Raw genomic sequence first — 19,203 nt, 5'->3', positions numbered from 1 at the left:
GGTGCTGGCCCAGGGGTGCTTGGCCGGGGGCTGGCCCGGGGCCGGCACCCCAGGGCCCGAGCCAAGCCAGGCTGCCGGGGCCGGGGCCGGCCGCCGGAGGGGGCCAGACTGGGCAGCGCCTCCTCCCTCCATCTCCCCCCCCGCTTACCTGCTGCCTGCTTCCTGCTTCAGGCTTCCCGCGAATCAAATGTTCGCAGGAAGCAGGGGAGGGGGCGGAGTTGGGGCGGGGGCATGGGCGGGGCTGGGGGGCGGGGCTGGGGCCCCGTGGAGTGTCCTCTTTTTGGACACTCCAAATATGGTAACCCTACTATAAAGTATATTGTACAACAGTAATTTCAACATTTGCATAAAAATGTTAAAAATGAGCATATTTGCATTTTTCATAAATTGTATTAAGCATAAGAAAACAAAGGTCTAACATTTGTAGTGTCTCAATGTAATACTAATAGACCTCTCAGACAGATTTGTGACATTACTTGTGAAAACATATGTTCTCACACCTTGCAATATGTAATCATATTAGAAATCACATTATAATATTGCACTTGCTTATAGCTAAACAAGCAATCATTTAAAAAAAAAATCACATGAACTGTGAGGAAGCCAGTTATATTGATGACATATTATACATTTGGTAAAATAGCAGCCACCATTTTATTATATTTATGTATCAACATTTCATTAGAGCTCTTAGTGAAAAAAACACTTTCTAATTGTGTAGACTGAAGGGTGTTCCTCCCTTTTGCTTTTAGTAAAGCAGGAGGCAGGCAATCACAGCTCCTCCTTCTTGCTAGGCATTCCCATTGTGGGTTCTTTCTTAACTGAAAAACAAGAGTAAACCACTCTGGTACCTACTCTGCCTAAAAGGGCCCCACTACTCATAAGTAAAACCACCTTGGTTTCTGAACAGCTTTCCCGCCAAGATAGGCAAGAAACTTTACAAATGGTTGAGCCTACAGCAAAGTCTAGTCTAGAAGCATGAACTGAGGGGAAAAGATAAACAGAAAGCATTACACCTTGAGAGTATGACAAAGCTATGATTCAGTAGACAAACTGTTCACTTGTAGTAAATACCTAATAATCACACAAAGAACACTAGGTGGCAGCCTTACATAATTCCTCTGACAAGCATATCCCAACAGAGTTCTGCAGAAAAATAATCCACCTACCTACAACAGCTGTATATCAAGCTATAACCACTGTAACAAACTTGAGCAGCCTTTTTTTTTTTTTTTTTTTTTTTGAGTTACAGCCTATTGATGGCTTTGCACCAATTCTATGAAATAAAGTTCTTAAAAATAAGATATGAATAAGTGCAATCTTCTTAATCTTACAAGGATAGCAAGTTCTACTTTAACGTCAAAACAGGTCAATCTAGTTATAACTAATTAATTAGCACTCCTATAAGCTGTTACATTTTTTGCCTATAACCAAATAGCACTCAAAAATCTGTGAATTTCTTTCTTCCCTGTAAAAATAAACCAATGAAGTAATTGCACAGAATCACAGTAATTAAAAGATGGAAGCAAATAGCAGCTCATCTCCTGCAAATGCAGGATTATTTCCCACAGTACACAGCCTCCCATGTTGCTTAGTCTAGTTTTAAGTGTCCCAAGTGACAGCATTTGCAAGTTTCCACTATCCTATGCCCTAACAGATTTCAATGGTATGACGTCTTCTTGATATTAAGACAAATTTTCTGCATCTATTTCACCCATTATTCTAGTTACATCCCACTGTTCACCCTACATTATTTTTCACCGCCACTGGCTACTCCTCGGGGCATTCCGCACCAAAAAATTGAAAATTCTGCACACAATATTTTAAAATTCTGCAAATTTTATTTGTCAAAATAACATTACATAATCATGCCAGTTTCAATTAATTTGATAATTTATTTAAAAATACCTGTCAGCAAGTATGTCTGTAACAGTACAGACACACACAAAAATTCCCCCAGGAGTAGAGTTAGAGAAACCCCTATGACAACCCAGTTCCTGTTTCTCTGCCCCCTTCCCCCGCCCGCCAAGAGCCCAGCTGGGGGGCCAGACACACAACCCCACCCCCACAAAGCTCACCTGCAGGGGCCCCCCACAACCAATACACCCAACCCCCCTCCTCCCCAGAGTCCAACCGCAGGGGTTCCCCAGCCCAGATACCTGCACCCCCTCCCCCTGCAAAGCCCAGATGCAGGCCCCCCGCCTTGCCCAGACACCCGTCCCCCTCCCCCTCAGGTCCCAGGCTTACACAGAGTTTCCTGCGTACCACCCTCTCCTTTCCTCAGGGCATGCTGTGAATTGCAGCTAGAGGGTCCCTCTCTAGCTCCTTCTCCCTCCCCCCAGCAGTGTCTTCTATGTGCAAGCTGGGCTCTGCTGAGTCCACTGGCCTATAGTGGCTGCTAGCAGCACTGCAGCCCATTTCTGTGGGGGAAAGGAAATTCTGCACGCACAATGTTAATTTCTGCAAAATTCTGCATTGTGCAGTGGCGCAGAATTCCCCCAGGAGTAACTGGCAATAAAACCCTTATTTTTGAAATGTTGGCGAATTAAATACAATTATTAATCTTTCCTCAAGTCACTATCACTACCACTAGATTCTTTATATCACTGTTATCTGAACTTGCTCCAGCTTGATATCTACCCAGTATCTTTCTGGTAAACACATTGCTAAAATTTAACAATATTCCACTTGATTTACTCAGATTAGAGGATGGTCAAATGGCTGCAGCTGTCTTGAACTATTATTTTTAAAAGCTATTGGCTCTCTTCATAAAATTCAGATACTTCTTTTTGTACTATGCTTAAGAATAGTTGAAGTTTTTTTAAAAATATATAAACTCCAGCTGTTATACTGCAATCTACAGATGATATTTTGTACTTGCTTAAACTTATGTTTATATAAATACAAACAGTCTTACCTAGTAGAAAACTGAATAAGTGCATTTTGAAGAGCCTGCCTGATTTCAAGAAGAAAGGACTCATCATCACTTAGTGTATAATACCAGTACTGGACATAGTCCCTCAGTGAAAACTGGATTACCTAAAATTTAAAAAAAAGGATACAAAATAGCTTTTAGCATGTGAAGATGCAACAGTTGTGTCATTTAAAGTTCATGTGATAAAGAATGCTCTCTCATATCCTTTACATCACGGTGATTGAGACACTGCTATACAGATAACTAAACCACAACGTTGTTTATGTTTAACTCAGTCTCTCTACAGTTGACTAACATTCACCCTTCTCTATTGTTACAACGATGAAAACTCCACGGCATATTTCAAAACACACAGAGACAAGGCTGAAACAATCCCTGACATCTTTGCTTTTACCAATATATTTTTATGCTTATACCGACATGAAATGTACCTTAGACTATGCAAATTTACTCACAGCTACATGAAATTCTCAGACTTCCTGCAGTTGTGGAAGGCCCCAAACACAGTGAAACAACATTGTACTGCTTGGCTGGGGGGATTGATAAGCAGAGAAGCTACGCAGAGGGACTCTGCAGTTCCTTGGAACTAAATAGCTACTCTCTCCATATTGTTTGAGCAATGGGATGTTGAGATGTTCCCACAGTGGATTTACCAACTACAGAGATCTACTGACCACAAAAAGGAAGGATGTGCAAACCACAACCTCTACTCATCACAATTACAGCTGTGGCTCAGATATTCAAGTACCATGCCACAGGGATGCAGGAAGGTGAAGGAATATTTCATCTGGAAATCATAACTCTTATTCTCTATGATCTTTGGGTTGCAGACATGGTTAAAGGCATGGTGTGACACTAGCAGATGAGGCTCTTTCCAAGGCTGCAGGCATTAGCTAAGAACTGAAAAACTCATAGCTGGAGACCAGACCAGCTCAGTTGTATGTTAGTTTTGCTTAATAGGTATTAGTCTTATAAGAATGTATTTAATGTTTAGACTATGAAATGCTTGTAAATTGCTGCATGCATTAATCACACGTCTAATGTCCATATTCCATGCAATAAGAAAATATATAAGTTTTGCTTTATAGCTTTGAAAATGTTTGCTCTGAACTTGTGAACCCAAGCATGGGAATTCCATCCCCCATCCGGGACAACTATCCAAATTTAAGTGAGCCGTGATCAGACAAAAGCTTTCATCCACCACGGAGAAGTACATGCAGAAGGACTCATCCCATTGCTTTGAACGCTGGAAGAGGGAAATAAAAATAGCTGACGTGAAGATTTTTCATCTCTGTGGTTTGAACACTCACAGGTTCAAGAGACACCAAACTGCAGCCAGAGATCCCCGGGGTTGCCCTTGGGTCTGCCCTGAACAACACTTTGAATTGACAGATCATTACAACTGTCTCTCTTAGAATTTAGATTGGAACTCATTTGTGCATATTTGCTTGCTTTAACCTACCACACATACACACACCTCTTATTTCTCTTCCCTAGTTAATAAAACTTCAGATTGTTTATTACAGGATTGGCTAAAAGCTTTGTCTTTGGTGTAATATCTAGGGTACCAATTGATCTGGGGTAAGTGACTGGTCTCTTGAGACTGGAAGCAACTGAAATATTGTGTGATTTTTGGTGTAAGTGACCATTTATCAGTAAGTCGAGTTTGTCTTGGTGGCAAGATAGACTCTCCAGTCTAAGAAGATTGACTGTGACTCCATGGTAAGACTGGTATAGTGATCCAGGAGTTCACATTTGTGACATACCATCAGTTTGTGGTGTCTGCCCAGAGGTAGGCACTTTCAGTTGTGAGCTACTACAGACAACGTGACATGCTATAATCTTTAAATCTTCATATAATGCTTAGTGGGAGTACTTGGCAAGTGCACAAGATTTAACATGTATTAAAGTGTATGATTTTGCCCTGCATCATCATAGCAAAAGTTGTGTCAATAGGGATTATAATATCAATTTCAATGAGAAATTTAAAGAGTGAAAAACTGGCAAGTTTCCTCTTTTCATATTGTCAGCTCTGCATTCATAGCAAGTAATGGATTTTGCATGAAAAAACTCAGTAACAAAGCTGGCAATCCATTTGTGTCTCTTGCAAAGCTCACACTCCTTTTACTGTTGCTGAGCAGCCATCACCATTCTTTTTGATGGTATAGTTCTATACTGTAGTTTATTGACTCCTTGCACTTTTACAAAGGAGAGAGAATGCCAGGAGTCAAACTGCACCAGGAATGAATCCATAAACTATAAATAAGGCTGTGATTTAGTCACAGAAGTTACAGAAGTCACAGATTCCGTGACTTCCAAAGACCTCCGTGACTTCAACCAGCCCTGGCTGGGAGCTGCAGGGTCTCTCCCGCCACTCCCAGCCACCAGCAGCAGGGGGCCCCCAGAGCTCTCTGCCACCACAGGCAGCAGAGGAACCCCCACAGCTCTCAGGCAGGAGGGACCCCCAGAGCTCCCAGCCTCCCTGGTGACGGGGGAACCCCCGGAGTTGGGAGCCGCCAGCAGAGGGGGACCCTGGATCTCCTAGCCCACCCGCAGCTGCCCAGGCACCTCATTTTATCATGGATATTTTTAGTAAAAGTCATGGACAGGTCACATGCAATAATGAAAAATTCACAGAAGCCCAAGACCTGCCACTGATTTTTACTAAAAATATCCATGACAAAATCTTAGCCTTAACTATAAATATAAATATTATGAAATATAAAAGTATGGTTTTTAATAAATGCATTATCATTCAAGAACTATTTTCATAGCCTCGACAATCACATTCTCACAGCTATTTTACATGTATAAAAATACAGCAAGCTGGCAATAAATACAGTTTCAAAATGAGTATTCCAGGGTCACAACTAATCTTGTAAAACCTTTTATCTCCTCTCCCCTCTTTCTCGCTCTCACTCACACACACAGACACTTTTAGCAGGGTTTAATACAGATATAAAAAAAATCTCAGACAAACAATGGAAGGGGAAGTGAAGGCAGCCTTGAGCCTGGGCTCAACATTTGAGAAAAGATGGTTACTCACCTCTCGAAACTGTTGTTCTTCGAGATATGTTGTTCACGTCCATTACAATTAGGTGTGCGCGTGCACGGGTGTCGGAAACTTTTTCCCTTAGCAGCTCCCATCGGGATGGCAGGGGAGACCCCTAGAGTGGCGCCCTTATGGCGGTGTATATATTACCCTGCTGGCCCGACCCCGCTTCGGTTCCTCCTTGCCGTTGACTCCAACAAAGGGGAATGGGGGTGGGTATTGTAATGGACGTGAACAACACATTTCAAAGAACAACAGTTTTTTCTTCTTCGAGTGATTGTTCACGTCCATTCCAATTAGGTGACTTCCAAGCTTACCATTGGAGGAGGGTAGGAGTCATGGAATGATTGATTGAAGAACAGCTTTGCCGACCACTGCATCATCTCTGGTCTGTTGGTTGACAGCATAGTGGGCTGTAAACGTGTGCACTGAAGACCAGGTGGCTGCTTTATAGATCTCCTGGGCAGGGACCTGAGCCAGAAAGGCTGTCAAAGATGCCTGCGCTCTGGTTGAATGGGCCATAATTGCTGGGGCTGGGACCTTGGCCAGCTCATAGCACGTGCAAATGCAGTCTGTGATCCAGGATGATATGTGTTGTGCAGAGACAGGGAGACCCTTCATTCTGTCAGCTATGGCGACGATCAATTGGGTCGACCTGCGGAAAGGTTTCGTGCACTCTATGTGGAACGCCAAGGCTCTCTGGACATCTAGCGTGTGTAGGTTGCGGTGTCTCGGGCTTGTGTGGGGTTTTGGAAAGAACACCGGTAAGCAAATGTCCTGACACGTGGAATTGGGAGACCACCTTGGGGAGAAATTTAGGGCGTGGTCTAAGCTGCACCTTGTCCTTATGAAACACCGTGTAAGGTGGTTCGGAGGTGAGGGCTCTCAGCTCGGATACCCTCCTTGCCGATGTAATGGCCACCAGGAACGCCACCTTCCAAGAAAGGTAGAAGAGGGAACAAGTGGCCAGGGGCTCAAATTGAGCTCATGAGTTTGGAGAGGTTCCAGGTTGGGACTGGTGGGCGAGAATACGGGAACACCTTCTCCAGCCCTTTGAGGAATCGCCCCACGATAGGATTAGAAAACACCGAGCACCGAGACTCTCCTGGATGGAAAGCTGAAATGGCCACCAGGTGTACTCTGACGGAGGAAAGGGATAGACCTTGATGCTTAAGGTGTAGGAGGTAGTCTAAAATAACTGGGATGGAAGCCTAGATCGGTTGAAGGTGCTTGGATTCACACCAACAGGGAAACCTTTTCCATTTCACCAGGTAGGTAGTCCTAGTGGAAGGTTTCCTACTGCCGAGGAGAACTTGTCTCACCAACTGAGAGCACTGGCTCTCCATAGGATTTAGCCATGGAGTTTCCACACCATGAGATGTAGACATTGCAGGTTTGGGTGAAGGAGGCACCCATGGTCCTGCATGATCAGGTCTGGGTGGAGGGGCAGGGCAATCGGGGCATCTACAGACAGCTCTAGGAAGGTTGCGTACCAATGCTGTCGGGGCCAAAACGGGGCGATCATGATTACCGTCGCCCTGTCTCTGCAGATTTTGAGGAGGACCGGGTGGATGAGTGGCATAGGAAGGAAGGCATACTTCAGACCCTTGCCCCATGGTATTAAGAATGCATCTGCAATTGAGCCTGGACTGTGGTTTTGGAATGAGCAGAACTGAGGGCACTGTCTGTTGATCTTGTTGGCGAAGAGGTCTACTTGGGGATAACCCCACTTTTGGAAGACTGACTGTATGATGTCCAATCTGACTGACAATTTGTGCATGTGGTATGACCTGCTGAGGCGATCCGCCAGCTCGTTCCGTACTCCTGGAAGGTAGGATGCTTTGAGCTGAATGGATCGGGCTATACATAAGTCCCAGAGAAGAAGAGCCTCTTGGCAGAGAGGTGAGGAGCGGGCTCCGCCTTGTTTGTTTATATAGAACATGGCGGTGGTGTTGTCTGTCAGGACTGTCACGCTGTGACCTTGCGAAGTGGCGTGAAAGGTTTGGCGTGCCAGACGAACTTCCCTGAGCTCCTTCAGGTTGATATGGAGAAGTATCTCGTTCCTCGACCACAAGCCTTGTGTCCTCTGATCCCCTAACTGTGCTTCCCAGCCCAGATCTGACATATCTGTTACTAACGTCAGAGGAGGTTGGGGCTTGGCGAAGGAGATCCCTGCACAGACCACTGGTTGGTCCAGCCACCAGCGCAGGGATTCTAGAACCTGTCCCAGGATCATCACCATGAGGTCCACGGGTCTCTGTACAGACGGTAAGACAGTGCGAGCCACGCTTGCATGGGTCTGAGTCTAAGTCGAGCATGCTTGACTATGTACGTGCATGCTGCCATATGCCCTATTAGCTGCAGGCAACACCTGACTGTGGTGATGGGATACCGAAGCATTGATTTCACAATCTGCTCTATGGCTTGGAACCTGGGCTCTGGAAGGCTAGCTTTCGCCCATACATCACATGGAACTGGATCTCATCCTTGGAACGACCTGTGAGTAGCCTGTCATCAAGTTATGGGTACACTCGTATTTGCCTTTTCCGCAGGAAGGCTACCACTACTGCCATGCATTTTGTGAACACTCGGGGGGCTGTGGACAGGTTGAACGGAAGAACCATGAACTGGTAGTGGTATTGGTTTATGACAAACCGGAGGAAGCATCGGTGCGCCGGATGAATGGCAATACAGAAGTATGCATCTTTCAAGTAGAGGGCAGCGTACCAATCTCCCGGATCTAAAGATGAAATGATAGTGCTTAGGGAGACCATGCGGAACCGGAGTTTGACCATAAATTTGTTGAGTCCGCAAAGGTCTAAAATGGGTCGAAGACCACCCTTTGCCTTGGGGATTAGAAAGTAACGGGAGTAAAACCCCTTTCCCCTTAGCTCCTGTGGAACCTCCTCCACCGCTCCTATTTCGAGGATCCAACAAACCTCCTGCATAAGGAGTTGCTTGTGAGAGGGGTCCCTGAAAAGGGACGGGGAAGGTGGGTGGGAGTGAGAGGAGGAGGAGGAGAACTGGAGAGAGTATCACACCTGTACTGTGCGTAGGACCCAGAGGTCCGATGTTATATGGTAGAAGTGGGATAGCAGGTTTAAAAACAATGGGAATGGATCCAGGAACTGGGTTGGTACATTGTCCTTGGGCACGCCTTCAAAACCCTTGCTTGTTTCCGGGCTGGGGTTTATTCTGGCCTTGGGTATGTGCGTTGTTCTGTCTACACCTGTTATTTCTGCCCCACTTGCGATATGGCTCCTGCCTGGGGTGGGGTTGATACTGCCTCTGCTGCAGAGGCTGAGGCCTAAAGGGCTTTTCTCTGGGTTGCTGGCATATGCATCCCTAGCAACTTCAGGGTGGCCCTAGAATCCTTAAGGCCATGCAGCCTGGAGTCTGTTTGCTCCGACGAAAGACCTGAGCCCTCGAAGGGAAGGTCTTGGAGGGTATTCTGGACCTCTGGAGGGAGGCCCGATGCCTGGAGCCACGCAGAGCGTTGCATGACTACCCCCGAGGCAATGATTCTGGTCGCAGAGTCAGCTGAATCGAGGGAGGCTTGTAGCGAAGTCTTAGCCACCACCTTCCCTTCCTCTATTAAAGCCACAAACTCAGAGTATGAGTCCTGGGGAAGGCCATCCTTAAACTCGGATACAGCCGTCCAAGAGTTGAAGTTATGTCTATTAAGGATCGCCTGCTGGTTGGCTACACGTAGCTGGAGGCCTCCAGAGGAGTAGACCTTTCTACCGAAGAGATCCAAACGCTTGGCCTCCTTGGCCTTTGGGGCCGAGGCTCGTTGGCCCTGTCGTTGCTTTTCGTTGACCGCTGAAACGACTAGAGAACAGGGAGTCGCATGGCAGAACAGGAACTCGTAGCCCTTGGAAGGAGCAAAGTATTTCCGTTCTACCTCCTGGCCGTCGGCATGATGGAGACCGGGGTCTGCCATATAGTTTTGTAATTCGTTTGTATGGTCTTTATGAGAGGGAGCGCGACTCTGGAGGGATCCTCGGGCGTCAGGCTATCCACCATCAGATCTTTCTGCTCAACCGTTTCTTCCGCCTGGAGGCCCATATTGAGGGATATCATGCGGAGTAGCTCTTGGTGAGCCCAGTGGTCGATCGGTGACGGTCCTAGACTGATGTGCCTGCCACTGCCTCGTCTGGGGAAGAGAAGGAAGTGAGGTGTTGCATGTTGCCCTCATCTAGACCCTCCTGTGTGTCCCCATATGCCTGGGTCACTTCAGGGCCATGCAGGACTGACACCTCTTTAGGTGTCGCAGAGCTTGGCACTGCCTCGGGCATTAGGCCTGGAAGCGCCGGTTGCTCTTGTGGGTCCGGGGGCAGCCTAGAGACAGTGGCCTCCCTTGTCCTTGATGCGCGCCTGTGTGGCGACCTGGAATGGAGTTGCATAGATTGCCCAGACCTAGAGGCTCTGGAGGAGATGTCCTGTTGCTGGTGGTAGGCCCATGGGGTCCAGAAGGGCCACTGACCCGAGGAGGCCATTGTGGTTGCCATCCTGGCTGGGAATTCTCTGTTGGCTACTGTTCGATGTCTGCTGTAGCTAGAGCGACCGGAGTCAGCCTCGGAGTTGGAGGATGCCGACAAAGAGGACCAGCAAGTGCCGGGGAGCGGTGCCTGGCTGACCGGGACGGTACCAGGAGTCTTGGGACCAGGACCAGTGTCTCACACTCGGTGCCGGTGAGGTTGTCGGTGCCATACTCCGGTGCCGGGCGACCGATGGCATCATGGACCAGCGTGCAGTCGACGGGGGTGCCGCTGGCTGGTTCGCGTCCAATGCCATAACCTCATGCTGGGTCGTGGTTGCCGGGGAATAGCAGGACGTTGAGCTTGAAAGGGAGTGGTGCCATGAGTGGTGCCGAGACGGTGACCTCGAGCGGCGCACCATTGCTGGCTTCCCTCTGGACGGCACCTTTTTCGATGGTGCCGGAGGCTTCTCCCTGCATGGGAGGGGGTTTGGCGCTGACAACTCAATAAGATCTTTCACTGCCAGTGTCGGGTGTGGAGGGGTGTTCGAGGACCTCCTCCAGACATTCGTCGGCACTGAATCCGCTGGGTACCGGACTCAACGGGGCCTGTGGCACCAGAGTGGACGGTGCCAGTTCTTGGCTCAGGCCCGCAAAGTGTCTTTGTGTTCTGGGAGCTTCTTTGAGCGGCTTAGTAGCTCTTTGGGGAGAGCGCCCTCTTTCCCCTTTCTTGTGACACTTAGTCGGTGCCAGAGAGGTCGACCGGCGCCGAGATTGGTTGGCCAGTCTCGGTGCTGACAATTTGCAGTGCCTGGGCGGTGCTGGGTCGCGCATGGATGCCGGGGCACTTCGCTCTGAGGAAGCCAGGGCCAGTCCCGGTCAGTCAGGGGCCGGTGGTTGTAACACGGCCTCCATGAGCAACTGCTTAAGGCGAAAGTCTCTTTCTTTCTTGGTGCGCGGCTCGAAGACCTTGCAGATTTTGCAGTGCTCTGCCTGATGAGACTCTCCCAGACACCGGAGACAGGAGTTGTGGGGGTCGCTGTTAGGCATAGACTTGCGGCACGTGGCACAAGCTTTGAAACCCTGGGCTTGCGGCATGCCCCACAGCCCAAGGCTGGTGCTGGAACTAGCTTCCAGACACCTGAAAACAATAGTATTTAACTAACTGATAACTATCTAAGAACAACTCTAACTAGAAGACTGGAAGGCTAAGGGGTCACTCTCAAGCGAGAGAAAGAGAGAACGTTCCAACACCACCACGGACAGTAAGAAGGAACTGAAGGGGGGTCAGGCCGGCACGGTATTATATACACCACCATAAGGGCGCCACTCTAGGGGGCTCCCCTGCCATCCTGATGGGAGCTGCTAAGGGAAAAAGTTTCCAACGTCCGTGCACATGGCGCACGCACACCTAATTGGAATGGACGTGAACAATCACTTGAAGAAGAACTGTTAGGTATATGTGAGGGTGGTAATAGCTCTCCCTTACATTTTCCCTTCTAAGCAGCTTTCTGAATTACTGAAGAGTGCTTCAACTGCAATTTGGTTAGTCTGAATTTTGCGAGGAGGCAGAAGGATATACAATTTATCTGTTGCACACAATCCTTGTTGTCTATGGAAAGCTAAGCACTGGGAATAGAATTCTGAGAGTACTTAGTGATTTGGCATACAACGAATCCAAGCTATGAATTTTTCCTGACTGTGCTTTGTTGCAAGTGAACTTCTCCATGGTCCGTCAACAGCTGAGGAAGATAGGGATTAAGTTTCATTTATCAGCTCCTATAAAGGATATAGGGGAATGAAGGTGAACTAAGTAAATTTACACAGAATTTAAGCTTTTTTTTTTTTTTTTTTTTAATAATGAAAAGATTCTTAAGCCTACATAGTTGCAAAGATAATGTCCAAATCCGAACAGAGTGTAAACAGATAAAGTGTTGCCTTCCTGAATCTTAAGGCAAACAGTTCTAGTGCCTGTTCTGCAGTTCAGAAGACTTCCCAAGCAATAAAAAAATGAAGATTCTGAGCAGCAATGAAAACACACAACAGTATCAAATTCACTCTTTCAGTTTGAGATGACTATGAGCAGTAGAGGTAAGCCCTGGAGATATTCACAGATAAGGAACATTAAAAAAAAAAAAAAAAAAGATGATGATTGGGAAGAGTAGAGCACCATCGGTCATCCCTCCAGAATCAAAAGTATTCTGGAGGCAGGGATTGATGGGGAAAAAAGGAGTTAGAGAAAATGCTCCACACCCTGGCTGAAAGCCAGATAGAAAGAAATCATGGAATTTGAGGACTCCAAATGATTCCAAAGTTGCCTCTCACACTTTCTCAACCTTCTGCAAAAAAGGCAAAATTTAGAGACATGCTCATAATTGGTATAGTTGATATGATAGCGATCAGGATGACAATTTTAACTGTGTCTTGTAACATACTAGTTTGGTACTATACATAATACTAATTTGTACTAATTTAGACAGAGAATGGTGAGTTGTACAGTACCATTAAAAGATGAGTTATAGGGAGGAATGGATATAGATAACGTAAGTACTCTCTGAGAATTATTTGCTGTACAGAGCTTGAGAGCTAGTACTGGGGTTTGAAAACCAGTTTTATCTTTTTTTTAAAGAGTAAAAACTAAACTTTTAATCAGTCACCCTTTTTTCCTCTGTTGCTACTACTCAATATTAAGCACGGGATCCAAAACTTTTGAAGAGCTGTATGTCATACCCAGGCTATGTCAGCTATCATTACATTTACTTAGGGAGAACAAACATTTTTAAAATAAGTCACCTTAAAAAAAATAAAGTAAAAAACACACCTCCTGAAAATGAGATTCTTAATTATGTAGGTAGCACCAAAGCTATGCTAGAGGCTTAACCTTATTCTGAGTATTTAACATATTGTTAGAACAACTATTTCATTCGAGTGTCTGGGTTTGTAGCAGAGAGTTTGTATTCAGAATTCAAGATATTTGTAATCTGATGCCTGAAGGATAGCCTGTGTGTCTCAGGTTTATTATAGCAAGTATATTTTCTAAATATATTCAGCATTCTTTGGGCCAGAAAACATTGCTTTAGCTAAGCTCTAAAAGTGAAATGTACATAATTCTGTAACATTTTATAATAAAATCACTTTAAATGCAGCTTATGACAGTTATAAATTTATAATTTACTCTTTGCTTTCTTCACTGAAGAAACCAAGATTAGATCACTTATGGTGATTAAATGAATTCTTTTAAACCTTTAGTCTTTCCTCTTAGAGCAGAGGCATATAGGCAAGGCAATGTAGGGAAACTTAAAATGCCACTGTCCGTGTCATATTTGTTCTGTAAGTAAACAAAAATGTCAAAGGAGGCTCAATTGAACACCTCTTAGACTTGTTTCCTGTTAAATATTGTGAATAATGTTCAATCTGCATGTCATTACTGTGCTGACTGTAACCACTACTCAAAAGACTTAAACAACTGAAAATGCTGCATTTGTCCACATTCATCATTTTGAATAAAATCTGCCAAATAAGTAACACAGTCCAAGTAAAAATTAAGGATTTAACAACACATTCTGCAACCATGTAAGTATAAAATTAAATTCAGTCTTCCACACAGAAAATGTTTGATATTTTAAAAGTGAGCTTTCCAACCTGTAAATGAGGCAGGAATTGTTAGAGTTATTTAGAATAATCTTCAAGTGGGTTTAACACTGTGCAATTTATATTAAAGCAGTATTCAATTATTGCAATTACTGCAGTTACCAGTTTTGTGGATCATGTAAATATTTTAGTTATGAAGGCCACAAAAATACCACACCCAATACATGAAAAAAAATTCAAATATTTTATATTAAAACTCACTTGTTGCAAAGGTTCATCAATTATATTGGCACCTGTCAATCTTCTGTCAATCTTAATAGGCCTGGCTTCACATTTCATTTCTTCTGTACACTTAAAAATAGATTAGACAATTTTACTAAACAGATCTTCACTATGAATAAAAGTAGCCGCACCTACTGTTCATGGTATATGAATATTTCTTAATGAAGAAGTCTACAGTACAGTATTTCCCTTATAATCATTAGTTATATAGTACATAAAATCATTTGAAAATATTTACACACACACACACACACACACACACACACACCCACACCCACACACACCCCTTGTACTATGTACTGAATCGAGCTGAGGGACTGATATTAGAAAAACTCTACCCATATGATGAAAAAATTGGTTCCTTTGAAATGTCATAATAGTCAAAGGAGACAGGATAGTCTGTGGGTAAGACAGGACTGAAAGTAAAGACCTGGGACTTGTACCTGACCATTAGAAACTGCAACCTTGTGCAAATCACTTCACCCTCTGTGGTGTGTTGAGCACACAAAACTAAACGTATTTGGAAAAGGACTTAAAAGAATGTTGAACTATTATATAACAAACCGCGGAAAGCCTGTAAGTCAAAAATAAAGATGTCTTTGTTAAACAGAGTACTATAAAATGCATATAAACTTTGCACAACAAAATTTCAGTACACAGATCAACTAACAGATTATAGGAAGACATATATGCACAACCAACCAATATACAAACCAGTAGTAAAAGCATCAGGAAAGGTTGTGAGGACTGACCAGACTTCAGTCATAGAAATGTCATTTATAAGGGGGAAAAAGTGCTCTACAAGTCAGGTACATATACAATGTCTACACATACAATGATCAAAGTAGCAATTTAAACAAAAAATGGAGGGTGAGATCAGAGAAGGCAGAATTTCTCAAAAATCTGCTCACAGAGGCAGATTAAGAGAAGCAGAGGTATTGCTTACGCAATACCATACAGTATATGCACTGAAGATTGAGGGTGCAGAGTTCCTGTCTAAACATTAGAACTTCCCTTTTTTTCAGCCTATGGTAATATAAACATAAAACTTCTATTGACTGTTTGCCGTGCTTTTGTATTGGTCCAATAAAAGATTTTACCTCACCCACCTTGTCTCTCTAAACTTCTATTGAGACAGAACTTCATAGTCTGACATCTAAACATCTCTGCATCATTGGAGTAGCAGACTCAAAATCTCTTGGTTCAGATAAAATATATTTAGAAACAAACAAGGGAACTAGGCAGAAACCAATTTATCTTAGTGAAACACCTTGTTGGGAGGCTGAGTGGACTGCGTCACTAATTTGCTGATTTGTCCTTCAGCAACAGCAGCAACTAAAAATAAAATCTTATGGTTTAACATTCTCGTGGAAACTAAACAGAAGCTAAAAAAAGGACACACACACACCGAGCTCTGAGCACTAGGCTCTTACTTCAGGCTAAGATGATATCTACATAGGTTTAAATAACTTTGCCACAAGAGGATAAGCAATCAACTGGCCAACGACCCAGCTTCTAAAGATGCTAACAGGAGTTTATACCCTTAAAACACAGACCTGCTAAAACCCCACAACTAGTTTTTTATTTTTAAAATGTGCAATCTTGATAGCCATGGAATAAGCTTGTCTCTCCACTGAAGCATTGGGAATGAGGAAGGACAAGTCAAAAGAGGAACAAGGAGAAAGCAGCCGTCTCAGATTTCTTCTTAGTGTGTGCGCAACATGCCTCAGGCACATAACCAGGATTCATCACCAAATTTGGTCCACTGTTTGGATCATTAGCTCCCTAGCCCAGGCACTGATAGGGAGTGTGATGTGAATGCTGATCCATGTCCCTGTCTCAAACTGAGGAGTTAGAACTAAACACAGGTTGTTTAAATTTGGCTGGAGGCCTTTGGGCCACCAAGGATCTTCTCTGTCTTGAAGTGCACACAATCAATAGGCTGAGATTTGTTTAGGCATCTGAACCGATGAGACCAATGGCTTTAAGCATTATGAGGCAAGGAATACTTAATATTTGCACTATATGAGGGCCATTTACAATATTTTCTGTTTTGCTTCTCATTATTTGCATTACAGTGGGATGCAGAGGCCGCATTCAGACTGAGGTCCCATTGTGCTGGATACCATACAAACACCTGCTAAGAGAGAGCTCCTGCCCCACAAAGTTTGGTATAGAGACAAAACAGAACAAGTGCATGTACCAGAAAGAAAAAAAGAATAGGAAAAGGGAGAATGAGGGTAACAGTGATGGGAACACCTGGTATCACAATCCACTCATGTGCACAGTTTTCTGGTTTCTTTATTTTTAGAGATATAATAAAACAGTAATCCCTGCTGGCCATCTGCCTAAACATTTCTGAAAGGAAAGAAGAAAAGCAACTCCTGCTGTAAACCCTATGCAATGCATGGAAAACATTTTTTGGGGTGGAAAGAAGATGGCTAGGGTTGTATAGATTGGAACTATAAAATTCTGCAATTTCATAAACACTCCCCTTTCTTTGTTGTGCAGGCTGATCTATTTTAAAACTAAAACATGCCTCAACACACAGACACACAAGAGCCTAGAGTTTTAACTAACCTGTATGTAATGAATAGACGAAATTAACCTGAATGTGCAATGTGTGTTTACAACATTAAAAGTCAGTAATCACCTCCAAAGAAAGAAAATTTGGCATAACTAAGTATTAGAGCAGTAGAAGGACTTTTGAAAGTATAGAAGTGACATAGCAATACTTACTTAAGGCACATTTTTAGTAGCTAATTGTTTTCTATCTCTCAATCAAGACAGCAAAGACTCTGGGGTTCCTCCTCCTCATTCCTTCTGATAAACAGAATGACAACCAACCACTACCCAGGATTCTCCCAGTCTCTTAGGCTCACTCATCACTCTCTCTAGTTTGATTCCTTCTGACCCAAAGGGAATCTGTCTGCTCTACCTCCTTAACAAAGGAGAATCTATTGCTGAAGCCTGGCCTTGGAAGGCCTGGTATGGTGGAAGCCTTCACTCTCTTGCCAGAGCCACAAAAAGCAAGTTGGCTGATAAGTTAGTATATAATGCTTTCTGTGGCTCAATTTGCAATAGAAAACCATGAGCTTGAGAGCGGAATTAGACAAGAGCCTGAGGCAAAGGAAATGGCAACCTCTAGTCCCATATCCCACTCCCTTCAAAGGAATGATAAACCGATGCCCTGCTCTAAGCACTCATCCGTTGTAGAATAGCATGTGTAGGTGCCTGCACATTAAAATAGTGACTAGTAAAAGCATGGAGTAACAGGTATCAGTTTTGCAAGGCTTCCCCACTGATACTTATCCCTCTTCAGCACAGAAAGTGGCTCTGACTCTAATGGAATGGACTCTCTAAACCTCATGAGACAATGAACTTCCTTCTGTGGCCTTACAAGCCTTCATCTGGCCATGATGTATACAGAAGCCTAGATGCCTCTCCTTGAAACTTGGAAGAGGATCCAGTCCCCTGAAGGCTGCAGATACATTTAAACACATTTTTGAGGCCCAGGCTTCAACATTCCTCACTTAAGGAACAAACTCTGAAGGGAGGTATCTTTGTTAGGTGGACAGGATCTTAGTTTTTAACAAAGACAAGTGTAAAGGAACACTTATCACTATGGAAGATCAAATATGGAGAACTACTTGAGAGCATGAAATACCTCTTCCACTGTTCTGACTGAGGTATTTGTTATATTACCTTCAAGGTAAGGAAATGAAAAAAATCTACCCAGTGAAGAGTCTTCAAAGGAGGCTCACACAACCAGAAGACCAGGTTGTTAAACAGAACAAACAAAGGTCACTAGCTTCAGGAAACATGACAACTGAGGAGATGGTTTAACTATTTCCCTAGTTGTAACCCATTTACCAGTCTGCTTTCTATGACTTAGCCAACACAGACTCCCATTCTATCAAGCTTTCCATACTCAATCTTCGACAAGAGTTTCAACTTAGTTAGGCAAGAAAAGTAGACTAACAGATGCCCTTCTGATCAGAGGGAATCAAACTGAAGAGGCAGAGAGGAAGATCCAAGGAATGGAAAAATTCCAAACAGCAATGGTCATTTTGTTGGGGTGAGTGAGGAGCCTCAGTCTCCGCACTTTTGCAGACTAAGACACAAACATTTATTAAATGAACACATAGGAAACTATAAATGTTAATCAGAGAAAAACTATACAGATTGCACATAGGAAGAAACTACTTAGTATATATGTTATTCTGCTTCTCACACTATAGCCAGAAAAATATAATCAAAATAAGCTATTTCTTTAAAGTAGCACACACTTCGTAAAAATGTTTTTTTGAGAGGCCAGTGCAGAGTTTGCCCATTTAGTATATTTCTTTGTAGCAAAAGAAAACCTGGCTAGAACTCTGAGAATAGAATTGTTTATCTTGGGAAATATGCACTTAAACTGATACATTTCAATTTTTTTTTTGATAGTACAGCATATTGAAAGACTCACATGGGAAAGTCTGAAGTTTATGGATTCTGATCTTGAAGTTAAAATGCTTCGTAAATTTTCCTTATGCTGCTTACCTTAAAAATCCCAACAGATGTAGGAGGAAGAAATGAGTGTTCACACTGTTCAAGGTACTTCTCTGAATTTGTTTTTCCAAATAAGAGAGTAACCACAAAACCCCTAAAAAAGATAAAAAATAAAATAATCAGCTTCTATGTTCTAAATGTTTAACGACAATCTAAAACTTAAAAATTCAAAGGCATCTGGTAAGCAATATTTTCTAGCAAAAGTTTACACACATTGTGTAATGCTTGCCAAAGGTGACTGTTCACCACATACAATGCTGGATCTCTATATTTTTCAAGAGAAATTTAAAAAAAAAGAACCATGAAAACTCT

The 19,203-nt window shown here is 43.7% G+C and overlaps 1 protein-coding gene across 5 annotated transcripts in view; it reads right to left on the bottom strand.

Annotated features, from left to right (window-relative positions):
* SNX13 (sorting nexin 13) overlaps positions 1-19,203 on the bottom strand; it is a 153,417-nt gene that overhangs the window by 81,902 nt on the left and 52,312 nt on the right. For 4 of the 5 annotated variants that reach the window (XM_024219713.3, XM_024219717.3, XM_024219715.3 and 1 more), the window contains exons 3-5: positions 18,883-18,985; positions 14,320-14,409; positions 2,918-3,039 (exon numbers count right to left, since the gene is read on the bottom strand). In XM_024219713.3, coding sequence (XP_024075481.2) covers positions 2,918-3,039; positions 14,320-14,409; positions 18,883-18,985 — 315 coding nt within the window. Of the gene's footprint in view, positions 1-2,877; positions 3,040-14,319; positions 14,410-18,882; positions 18,986-19,203 lie in introns of those variants that run through there. The other variant, XM_024219718.2, reaches the window with a different exon arrangement.

This window comes from Terrapene carolina, unplaced genomic scaffold (genome assembly GCF_002925995.2).
Source record: "Terrapene carolina triunguis isolate 2854851 unplaced genomic scaffold, T_m_triunguis-2.0 Scaffold84, whole genome shotgun sequence".
Classification (NCBI taxonomy): Eukaryota; Metazoa; Chordata; order Testudines; family Emydidae; genus Terrapene; species Terrapene triunguis.
Note: the sequence above shows the minus strand (reverse complement) of the source record. Positions and strands in the feature narration are given on the sequence as shown.